The sequence below is a fragment of the Euprymna scolopes genome, chromosome 2 (assembly GCF_053919585.1).
Source record: "Euprymna scolopes isolate OS-2025 chromosome 2, ASM5391958v1, whole genome shotgun sequence".
NCBI lineage: Eukaryota > Metazoa > Mollusca > Cephalopoda > Sepiida > Sepiolidae > Euprymna > Euprymna scolopes.
In genome coordinates, this window is record NC_136483.1 from 127775634 (window position 1) to 127788360 (window position 12727).

Sequence of the window (12727 nt, forward strand, 5' to 3'; positions counted from 1 at the left end):
ACATGGCCACAAGGACAGACAGAGACAGAAGAATTTCCGACATCTCAGACTACTGGTCACCAAGTAGTACCGACTTTTAAGCAGCTTTTTCTTCACCCTTTGTCAGAAAAATCACTCATTGAATGAGGACTGAATGACAAAATAGGAGAAGCGAGAGTTACTGGAGCTGCCGATAACACATCCACTGTATTATCTACTCTCCATAAATGGTTAAATGAGTTTAGGAATTTATAGCCAAACCTAAATATTTTTTTTGGTAAATATCCAGATACGCTACTACAGAACACCGACCACTCTAATTTGTTGGGGGGGGGGTGATGTTGGGGGGCGCGCGCGCCAACATCAATTCCCCCCCCCCTCCGCTCACGCCCCCAATGTACAAAGTAAAATCTTCGGAAAATGTTAAATGGTGTTCTAATTGGTAAATGTCGGTGCGTTACTGACGGAAAATTTGAAAATTCGATGTTCCAGGTAAAAAAAAAAAAAAACCAGATAAATTACCCCCCCCCCTACTCCAACTTGGTGTGCTTTCCTTTCCTTATTTTATTTCTTTTTCAGCTAATTTTAAATTTTCCACCCAAAAAGCGCTATAATGTATTTTTGAAAATTAGAAAATTCTATGTCCTGGAAAAAAAAAATCCCCTCCCCCCAACGTAGTTTGCTTGATGAAGCCGTCGTTTATGCTACAGCGTGCATGCGCGTAGCATAAACAGAAGCTGCAAAATGGTGGAAAGAAGTTTGTGGGTTCAGGGGTAAATACCATGCAAACGGTAAATTTGCCCCAAGTTTGACTATCAGATTCGTTGTCAGCGACCTCAATTACCTATAAAAAAAAAACAAATTAGAGTGGTCGGTGTTCTGTAGTAGCGTATCTGGATATTTACCTTCTTTTTTTTTTTTTTTCTTGCTTAAAAAAAAATAGCATTAATACAATAAGTTAGGTAAACTGACTTTTTCGTTTATAAATTTATTTCCCTTTCGTTATTAACTTTTTTTTTTTTAATTTTTTTTTTTAATAAATATTTTGTGGGGTTTGTATTACTGTACGCATAGATTCCAAAAAGTTGTCCAAAAAGAAATATATAACAAATAAATGTTATCAAAGGCAAGATAAGTTACTTTTCTACCAAACTGGATATATTTTTTGTGTTTTTATTCAATGTAACATGTTTATTCAGCTCGAAAACCATACAGTGTTTACCGATGTATTGGAACATTCAAGATGGCGTCTGATTCTCTCTTTAACACGGTAAGTGTGGGAAAAGATGTTATAAATAAAAGACCGGATAAAATACTGTTAACAACTCGCTCAATATATGTTACCGTGACATAGGTTGACATATATTCGGCAGGTTTTTAATAGTATTTTGTATAGTTTTTTTATTTATAACACCTTTTTCCATACTTACGGTGTTAAAGAGGGTGTGAGACGCCATCTTGAATTTTCATATACATCGGTAAACACTGTATGTTTTTCGAGCTGAATAAATATGTTACATTGAATAAAAACACGAAAAATATATCCAGTTTGGCAGAAAAGTAACTTATCTTGCCTTTGATAACATTTATTTGTTATATATTTGTTTTTTGACAACTTTTTCGAATCTATGTGTACAGTAATACAAACACCCATTTTGTGTTTTATATACTTAAAGTACAATTGTTGAATGTTATTGTTTTGATTATATTCGTTTGGGGGGGGGGGCACAATTAAAAAATTAAGAAAGATTAAAATGAAGCGAAATTTAAGTTTCTGTTTCTATTTTTACAACAACCGTAAAACAGTGCATACTCAGCAAATTTTATCGTAATTTATAAGCATATTGAAACACTAAATCAACATTTTATTTATTTTTTTGCATAATTAATGATGGAAGTATTTTTCTGTTTATTTTCTTAACATCTGTAAAAAAAAAAATAATTTGTACATTCTCTTGAAAAAAAGAATCAAACTTTTCTCTACTTTCACATGTGTTCCATTTTAACAAACTGAGCCACAGCAACGCGTGGCCGGGTACAGCTAGTACTTCTATAAATTTTTCCCTCCGATGATTCTATTTGGCAGGTACCAAGACTTATCAGAGTGCAGCTAGATGATTCACCTTATTTTAAAATCATCAGCCCAGTTCTAGCAAGCCATAATGTTGCTCCAGGTTTGTCGATAACATTCAAAATACAATTTACCCCAGAAGAAAATAAGGTAAGATCAATCTTTTTTCTGAATAAATGCATTTCATTTTTTTTTTTTTTTTTACGGATAATAAAAATATATTCCACTCTTTGTTCACAAGATGGACACAACCATACCAAATTGAATTACTAGAATATTTGTTCCAAAATTTTACTGTAAAAGTATGCAGAGTGTTGTTTACTACAGTAAAAGCTATGAAAATGAACTATAGTATGCACAGAGTGTTAGAATTTTGTAAGTGTTAACAAAATCTAACTTAAGGTAGCAAGCAAATTATGTTATCAAATACAAAATGTGTATGATAACCATGATATAAATAATAATAAATCTGAGGTATAATTTAATACAGTTTATTTATACATTGAACCCCTGACATCCCAGAGAAAGACTGAGAAGGCAGGGCCAAAGACAGGAACAGTTGGAAGGGTTTATCAATGTGAGGCACTGGGGCTTTCGAGATCAACAGGAGAAAGGCCAGAGAGGATAAACATAGAAGGGGCAAAGTATCAGCTGCCCAGAGCCCCTTCTTCCAAGAGATTCTGATGCCCTGGTTGTTGCAGAGTGTGCATGTCAAGGACTAGTTTGCACAGCCACCAGAAGGCATGCCGTCAGAGACAACTTTCCCATTGATCATTGGATCCAAGGAACCATCCAAGAAAATTCCTGATGATTAGTTTCATACTTGTCCATCGACAGAAATTATTCAATATCAAATAATAAAAACAATATAAAATACAGAAAGGATAAAATACTTGTGTTTCTGCAATAACAGATAAGAAACAAGGAACAATAAGAGGAAAATGAAAAATACTAACATTAAAAAGTCCATTTCAATTTTAAAATGAGAAAACAATCCTTTTTCTCTGCATAAGACAATCAGTGAAAAGGAATCTTACTCTAAAGCATTTTTTGGCTTGTTTCAATAATATTCTGCTTTTCTTTTTTGCAAAGGAATAATAATCAAGGATATAGACATGGCACGTGTCTCTCAAGAAAAAGATTCTTCAAAGGATTGTTGCTGCAAATGACAGTCATACAAACAAACTTTTATTGGAAAAAAGACAATTTTCCCAATACTAATGTTTTGGGCAATTTATACCAACATAAATTCCTTACATAAAATAATTACATTACCTTTGTGAAGTCCAAATTCTATGTAAGGCTGGCTGGATCTCCTCCATCCTGGTAAATCTTTGATACACTCATACTAAGTTCAAAATCTTCATGTGGGTTCTAGAAATAAAACAGGTAACACACAATCATCAAACTGATTAATAGTTTGCTAAATCTGAACGACTTTGAGGAGCTGTCATGAGCAGGCCCACTGTTTCTGAACTAGACATTCTTCATCCATGGTGACTTGATTTAAAAAGAAAAATCAACCAACTTCTCAGCTGAAATTGTCTCCAAAGTGACCAGTATTCATCACATATCTCTCAATCAATGAGAGTAAAACAAATTTTAGAGTTAAAATGGTGAGAAGCACCAGAACATTCAAAGTCCACGCAGCAGGATTTTGAATACCTAAGGAATAATTGCTTGCAGAGAGGTCTAAGAATTTACTTTTGACAGAAATTCTGCAGGCGGTACTTTGTGATTCTCAAAGTCAATATATTTCATCATATTCATATGATGCCTAATGGAGCCATTTGCTCCACTCTGCGAATGAGTCTTAAGAGTTTCAGTATATGTTTGAAATCAAATAAAACATCTCCAACATTTTATATGTAGTCCACATTTGTTTGCCTCCTCATAATAGCATGTGACTAAATTGTACACATAGTCTGCTAGTTTCTTTCTGTACCAAAAGAGTGACACCCATTACAGTGAAATCACCATGTGCACAACCCAGATACTTGGTATATGAAAAACATATACACAGCACTGCACACAGCTCAATATGTTAGTAACAATATTAAAATACCCAGCAATCAATTTTAGTTATAGATTAAAAAATAAAATATATCTACATGTAATATATAAAGTTATCTTGTTGGATTTTTAGAGTTTTCTTATTGATAGCAATCAATCTGATAAATCAATATCTAATTCTGAATAGCCAATTTTCCCCCATTCAAAATTTGTTTTGTTTATACAAAAATGTATTTTACTTTAGTTTCTTTGAAAGAACACTTATTTTGGTTTGGAACTTTTTTGATAGGATGATATTTTTCACTAATCACCTTCATAGTATCAGTTCCATAAAAAGGAAGAAAATTACATCTCTGTATCCATACCAACTTTAAAATAACCAGTTACATTTATTTTTAATAAGTATTAACTTATTTATTTCTTATAATTACTTGCATATCTTATTATTAGGTAGAATTTTTTTTCTAGAACCTATTTACAATGTTATCCTAATTAAAGGTTTCAAGCGATTTCTGCATCATTACAGTGAAATCACCATCTATGCAACCCAGATACTTGGTATATGAAAACCATATGTGGTTATTCTCGTATTCCTATGCCACATCTGAGTCAATATGAATTGCATATATAATATATTCATTTTTATTTATATTCATCAAAAACTTTTATATGATTCCTGAAAATTAAAAAACTTGTAAACTCTTAGTTTACTTTTTAGCATATTATCCAACAAAGTGATTCTTTTTCTGTTGAGTATCCTTTCCATTGTCTAGGATCTCAATTCTTTTTTTTATAATGCATTGCAGTTTCTTATAATACAATTTAGCCATTATAATATTTAATGAAATGAAAATTTTATTTAAAAACAACATTTTATTTACAAAAACGGATAACATTACTAAAAAGCATTCTGATTTCTTAAAAAACAATTCAACCATTATACGGATTAACGTTGGAAAAAAAAAATCCATTCTTACACTAAATATTTTTTTTACAAAAAATAATTTACTGATTAAATTATATTGACTATTCCATTTCTTAGAAAACAAGTCACCATTTTAATTAATTACTCTGGGAATTTTTGCTTTTTCTCACTTTACTATTCCTCACATATTATTAAAACTACATTTACTTAACTTCCAAGCTATGCAGGGTAGGGACAGCTAATTATATAATAAATGAAATAATGTTTGCTTATATATTAAATACAAAAAATAATTAGCATCAGACTGTTAGAAAAATATTTATTTAAATTGTAGAGGTTATTAAATTGCATGGAAGGAAGGGTTTTTTTAAATCATTAAAAATAAAATAATTTTAAAAAATTAAGTAAAACTTTAAAATGATGCTGAGAGATTATTTTTGTTACAAAAAATTAATTGCTTTAAAAATTTTGAAATTTGAAAGCTATTTTGAAAATTAACAAATAAAATTTTTAAGATTATAAACTTATTATAAAAATAAAATTTTCATAAATAATTGTTGTCATATTTATGGATGTTTGATTTCATTGTTTTCTTTTTCATATAAATCAATTGGTTGATTAGAATAAATGTGATTCCAAGGGAAACAAATGTCGAATATTTCACTCTAATAAAACATAAATAAAATAGTGTACTCAATGGTAGGCTCACATGACAAAAAGTTGACCCAACTGATAAAATTAATAGAAATCTCAATTATCAAAATAAGTTGGTATCCTTAGGTTTAACTACTTTGCTCGAAAGAAGAATGACTTTTAGATATGTTCAAAATATCTACAAGATTTCAAAATATTATTTTTTTTATATTTCTCTCCTCACTGGAAATTTATTGCCATGGAAAATAAACAATATAAAATCAATTATTTTTGTTTGATAGAGTAATATATGAGTTTGAAAAAAAATTTCAAATCATGTAAAATGTAACTAATGTAAAAATCATGTAAAAATTCCACTGGATAAATTTTAAAAAAATACTGCTAAAAAATGAACAAGAATAATTTGTGGGAGGCAGGGTCAATTTCATGAAATATGCCAGACAATTTATATTATTAATTCGGAAAGTTTAAATAAGATGATTGATTAAAATAAAAAGGATGCTCTAAAAGACGTATAAACCAAACAAATAAAAATAAAACACCTTGTATATAACTTTTATGAGAAATGTGTGAAAATCTTTTTTTTTTATATGCACTTACAAACACCAAATATTTTGTTTTGTTTTTAGGACTACAATCATGAAATCATTTGTGTTTCTGAACGAGAAAAATATGTGGTTCCCATCCGAGCAATTGGAGCACGAGCAATTTTGGATTTTCCAGATGACATTCATTTTCCTGTGTGTCCTGTGAAGCTGACATCAACAAAAACCATTCTGGTGACAAATCTTGGAAATAGGGAAGCAAAATTCTCACTTGACACAAAATGGTAAAGATTTTTTATTAAGAGAAAATCAGTATTAGAGGAAATTAAAAAAAAATGGAGTTCAATAATAATGGAGGAATAGATACTTTTGCATTTAATGACTCGTTTTTAATATGGCAAAAAGTTCAGCTAATGAAAAACGACATTGCCAGGAATATTTCCTTAGAAGTCTCCTAGTAGATTGGAGGCCCAGAGCACACTGTTGAAATCAACGAATCCCCTTCCAAAATTAGAGAAATTCTAGTCAACAAAACACAAACAATATACGATGAAACCAATGGCAAGAAGTTAAAAATACTTGAAGCAATATACATTAAAATGCAAAAGCCTGCATTTAACCAAATTACATTCCAATCTAGCCGAAACACACTGAAATGCTTGTCATAACTCCCTCTCTTCTACTGACCACAGAATTGAGAACCCTCTCTTCCACACTGGGCACTCCCAGCCTCGTACGCATTCACTGCTGTTACTATACAACCCCTATAAGTCATCCTCGTAAATAATATTCACACATTCTTCCTGAGGATGTCTTCTTTAAAAGACAAAAAGCACCACCACCATAAATTTCAAACTAGACATGGGTCTTATAATAATTCTTTTGATCTACACACTAAAAAGATCATCCAAAAAATTTTTAAAAATTTAAAAAAAGGTATAATCAAACGGAAGTTCTTTGTTGTCTTTAACAACGTTTGCTTAAATGAAAAAATGCTGCCTAAATACACACAATAATATTAATATTTATATGTATGTATAAATATAATATTAATATATATATATTAGTCAAGCAAGGAACTGCGAGACTCAACAATATGTTGTACTGAAGCTAAGTTCACTTGCGATGCCTACTATTCCATAATATAGCTTCAGATGTACTATATAAGAAAACAAATTTTAATTTTATTCACCAAATATTTAATGAATTCTTTTGGAATAGTGATAATAATACTCTTCATGTTTTTCTGATTCATTTGAGATATTATTTTATATATTTTGATCTAATATCGAAAAAGTCTTTTTGCAATTTTGGTTCATAAGATTTTTCTGCACATGTAAAAGATAGCGATGTTTAATCTACAATAATAATAAAAATTGTATATACAATATCAGGCAGTCGTTAAGGTTCTGTGGTGTAGTGGTTATCACATCTATTTAACACGCAAAAGGACGCGAATTCGAAACTCGCCGGAACCTAGAAAAATTAAATTTTGTTTTTATATTCAGTCTATCAACACTCTTGTTTTTACATACATATACATGCATAAATTAATTGCAAAAAACACAAAAGAAATAACTTTATTAAGTTCCAGAATATTTTAGATGAGCATTAATCATTTGAATCAATTTGATTATTCTGACACAATCCACTATAAGTTCTCCAGTTATAATAAATATTCCCAAGTTCAGAAAAACACACTCTACTAACACTGGATATTACATCATTTATGAACGTGAGATTACAATAAACACAATTACAATAACAGTTTGAATAATTTATAAACTTAAAAAGTTGTTAGAAATTATTTTAACAAACAGTACCACTGCATTGTAATTAGTTAAAACCAAAGTCATTTTCATCACACTGGAATATCAATCGAGCAAGGAACTGTGAAATTCAACTAAATGTGTTGAAGCTAAGTTCACTTACGATGACTACTATTCCATACTAAAGTTACCGAAATACTAATGAAAAATGGCAAAATTGTTGCTATGACTAAAATTTGATCATATCGATCATGCTGTCAATGTTGAATTTGTGCAAGCCGACTATGAGCTTTCTCATGGAGTCTTTGTCACTCAGCTATGCTTTGACTCTCCACAAAACCCAAGGTATTTCAGTTGATGGTTTCATTGTTGACTTGGGATCTGATGTCTTTTCAGACGGAATGGCCTATGTGGCTTTGTTATATGCTAGAAAGCTGTGCAATGTCTGATTAACTTTGACCCTCATAAATTGATCATGTGTGACAAAAGTACATGAACTGAATATAATAGATTGAAGACCAAAAGAAACAGTTAATTTGCCACAACTTCCTCCTTACACTGTCAAGGCTCCCATTTGTCAATGTCCTAACAGACTTATAAATGAAAAATAATCATTATTGACCATGATTTGAGGCAAAAATATAATGATTTAAATAGATAACGGCCAAAAATTGACAATTCAGATACTTAGAATAATTTGGACCTGAAATTGATCAATGAAAGAAATGTTTATTTTGCTAACAGCATTGTGCAGACAATTTACCACCTTCCTTCGTTGTCTAGCATCATTGAAAGCATTGCTAACATTAATTTGCTAATTCAGCAGTTGAAAAGATTGCTTGTCTTTGGCACTCAGTGTTGCTGACCTAAGAGTTTTTAATAATGTCCAACAAGAAGATGCCATTGCATTTCGAGAATGTTTGATAAACAATTGTCTTGACAGTGCCAAACAATTATTCAATTTTGAAGAAAGTAAAATGCTGAAATATTTTAAAATACACGAAATGCACTGCCACAGATGAAAAGATAGTGAATGCGATTGCAACTTTAAAGTTAGCTGTGGATTCCAAACTGTATCACTTGATGATCTACTGAGAATGACTATTGAACTCCATTCTACTGATGGTTGCAAACTATTCAAAAGTTTACTCAAAACTGACTCTTTAGTGTTCCAACATTGTAACAAATGTCAACAAATTATTGAATACTTAGGAAAAGTCTCTAGAACTTTTCATACTGAAATGAAATATTTGTGTGTTCAAATAAATAGATTTTTATTTGAAAATTACACTCCTCAGCAAATCAATGCTGAAATTATGAATTTCAATATGAAAAAAAAAATTTTGGCACAAATTTCAAAGCAAATATTATGCACATTTTGAATAGAGTCGATTTTGGTTATTATACATTATTAGAAATAATAATGACAAGTGGAATATTGTCAGTGAAACTAATATTTCAAATAATGTCAATTTTCTTTCTAAAATGTTGAACATTGTTGGCATCTTTTTGAAAAAATTTAAAGAAGAATATTGACAAAAAAACAGGCCACATATCAAATCTAAATAGCAAAAAATCAGTGGTGGCCGTCTCCCTTAAAATCCAACCAACACCTCAGCGTGGTATAGGGGTGTTACTTCATCACTGCAGGCAAACAATGGCACTAGAATGAATTTTTGACATAAGAAATAAATTGAATTGCATATTAAACGTTAGAAGAAAAATACAAAATCATCCAATTATATCAATAAATTTTGTCAAATTTTGTAAAAGACAATTATTTAGTAAATTGATTTTAAATTTTTAAAAAATCGATCAAAAAATGTAAAATCGTAAGAAAAAAACCCAAATTAGTAAATGATCAATAAATTTTGTTATTATAAACAACGATTATTAGATTGATTTTCATTTATAAAAGAAAAAAACAACACCGAAAAAATCCAAAGTCAGCGAATTATCGAAAAATTTTGTTATTATAAAAACGATTATTGCTTTATTATTATAATATTAATAAAAAAATGTTTTATTTAATTAAAATCAAATATCATACATAAAGTATTTCGAATGTAAATAAATACAATAAATAAATACAATGAATAATTAAATATAAATAATAAGTAATAGAAATAAATAGAATAGACTGCAAGTAAAATCATAAATAATATACATACGTTTTATTATATACTAGCTGTACTCGGCCACGCATTGCTGTGTCTTAGTGGAAATGCAAAAAAAAAAAAAAAATGCTGAGGGTTAGGGAAATGCTCGCTCACCCCTCTGAAATCTACACAGAACATCTGGTTTTTCGTTTATCATGTTAATCTCATCAATCAAAAACGTAACACTCAGAAGTTTAAAAAAAAGAAAAGTTTTTTAAATATTATTTTTATGATTTTTATCGTTGAGTTTGATGTTTTTTTTTTATGGTAAATGGGACAGTGGGAATACCCAGGCCCAATTACTGCAAAAAAAATACTTTGCGCCCATCAAACTTAAAAACTGAAACTGGAAATGCAATGAAACGTCAATTATTTATTTATTTGTTTAACTATTGTTGTTGTTGTTGTTTTGCTTCTTTTTTTTTTTTTTTTTGGCATGCAGTTACATGGAAAGAACAAATTACTATTTCGTTATCCTTCTTACTAAAACAAAATTGTTATTTCTAGTATTTTTTCTATGCATACCTGCTCGAATTATCATTCCCTTGCATCTCCCAATTTTTAGTCTGCTAAATTATGGTGTAGCGATAATAAAATAAAACATTCATTTAATTGTTGCTTGTTATGGATATATTTTTTTATAGTATCACAGCTGGTATAACATATGATATAACAAAATAAAATTTATTTGTAAACCACAATTAATTAAATACATATAATAATATCACAGCTTATATTTGGCTGTCAAGGGGTCAAAGTTTAACAATTTGACCTTGGAAAACTCTGCCAAACTTCTCTGCGAATTTTCAAATTTTCCTCAAAATTGGGGCCAAACTTAAAAAAAAAATGATCTCTGTGGTCTCTACGAAATTGCTCAGACAAATTTTGGTCTAAACATTTGAAATCTTGCATAAAGTGTATTCACACGTAAGGCAAGTTATGAACAGTACATAACGCCTGAGCAAAGCCGGGCTGAACTGCTAGTATATATATATATATATATATATATATATATATATATATATATATATATATATATATATATATATATATATATATATATATTGTGTATATTTAGGCAGCATTTTCTCATTTAGACAAATATTATTGAATAGCATTGTCTAAATATATATATATATGTATGTATATAATATTAATATGTATATATATGGATGCATTTAATATTGATATGTATATATATATTTATGTATATAATATTTATATATATATATCAAAACATAGTAGGTGATGCACTTTTTTCTTTCCTGCAGCCTCTTTCCCACAGAAGAGACGTTGCAAGACTGTCTCTTCTCTATCGTTATTTTCATGGCAAATGCTACTCTGACTTCTAATCTATGGTCCCCTTGCTAAACTTTCACAAAACACACCTGACTAGCTAACAAGAACTATCAACGGTTTTCCCTACTCTCTATCTGTGCCTAAATTTAAACGCAAATTACATGAACACAGCTTCTTTCCTAGAATTACCTGCCTGTGGAACACAGTTCCATTGGCCTGCTTCCCAGCCGACTACTGTATGGTAGCTTTCAAGCCTAATGTAAACAAGTTCTTGTTGAACTGTCCCCTTAAATAATCAAATTGTACCCAACTTACACCATTAACCATTACTATACTACCACATTACATTCATTAACCCTTATCCTCGAATGACCTTCAGGCCTTGATAAGTAGTGACTCTCTTGTAAAATTTATATATATATATATATATATATATATATATATATATATATATATATATATATATATATATAATATTTCTATCTTTTAAACATTTTATTATAACTGCTATAATAGCTACGCAGTACTGTTAGTCACTTAAGCCAGAAATTAAGTAGGTTGCCTCTACCAGACTTTTTGTAGTTCTAGAAGACAGTCAGCTTTTGTTTTATCATACCAGCTGTTATCTCTGGCGTTTGCTTTTTGCAACATTTTGAATCCATTGTTCTTCTCGTTTCTCTTGCTTTTTGGGTGGCTTTTTTTACTGTTATGTCCCTTATCAGGTTTTAGTAGATTAGTCATGCATTTTGCTTAAACCATTTATTTCCGGATTTTGTCCTATTCTTGTTTTCCTTTTTCTTTATTCTCTTAGCAAATGTTGGGGCCCTACTCATGAGTTCCCTCATTACCTCCTTCAGCTCTCCTACTTTTGTATTTTACACTGAGCCTGTAAATGATGTTCTTCAGCCATCCCTACACTTTAGGGGCAACAAAAAATTGTTTTACAATTCCTTTTGGCAAGGGGTCAGCTGATTTTGGAGCTTCCATTTCCAGGAAGGGTGTCCAGTTTTTTGCTCTGAACTCCCATTGTTTTTGCTGTTGGAAATTAGGAACCATCTTTTTACAATGTATAATCCTGTAGCATAAAATATTCAGATCAACTCCATGATGAATATTTTATATAGCACAAGTCTCTGGAGAGCAACATTCCTCCTTTTTATTGCTGCCCTTGTAACTTTCATAGATTGTACTTTAAGCAGCTAAAGTCTTTCCTCCAGCTCTATCCTCTATCCTCACCCAAAAAGCAAGAGCTGGAGGATTATTGGATTAGTGGATTTAGTTTTTTTTTTTTTTCAAATAATGCTATTTCTTCT

General features: G+C 30.3%; 1 protein-coding gene across 4 annotated transcripts in view; it reads left to right on the forward strand.

Moving 5' to 3' along the window:
• The window catches only part of LOC145295994 (hydrocephalus-inducing protein-like), an 865028-nt gene that overhangs the window by 117898 nt on the left and 734403 nt on the right, over positions 1-12727 (forward strand). For all 4 annotated transcript variants that reach the window (XM_080141978.1, XM_080141990.1, XM_080142009.1 and 1 more), the window contains exons 5-6: positions 2066-2200; positions 6272-6471. In XM_080141978.1, coding sequence (XP_079998104.1) covers positions 2066-2200; positions 6272-6471 — 335 coding nt within the window. The remainder of the gene's footprint in view (positions 1-2065; positions 2201-6271; positions 6472-12727) is intronic.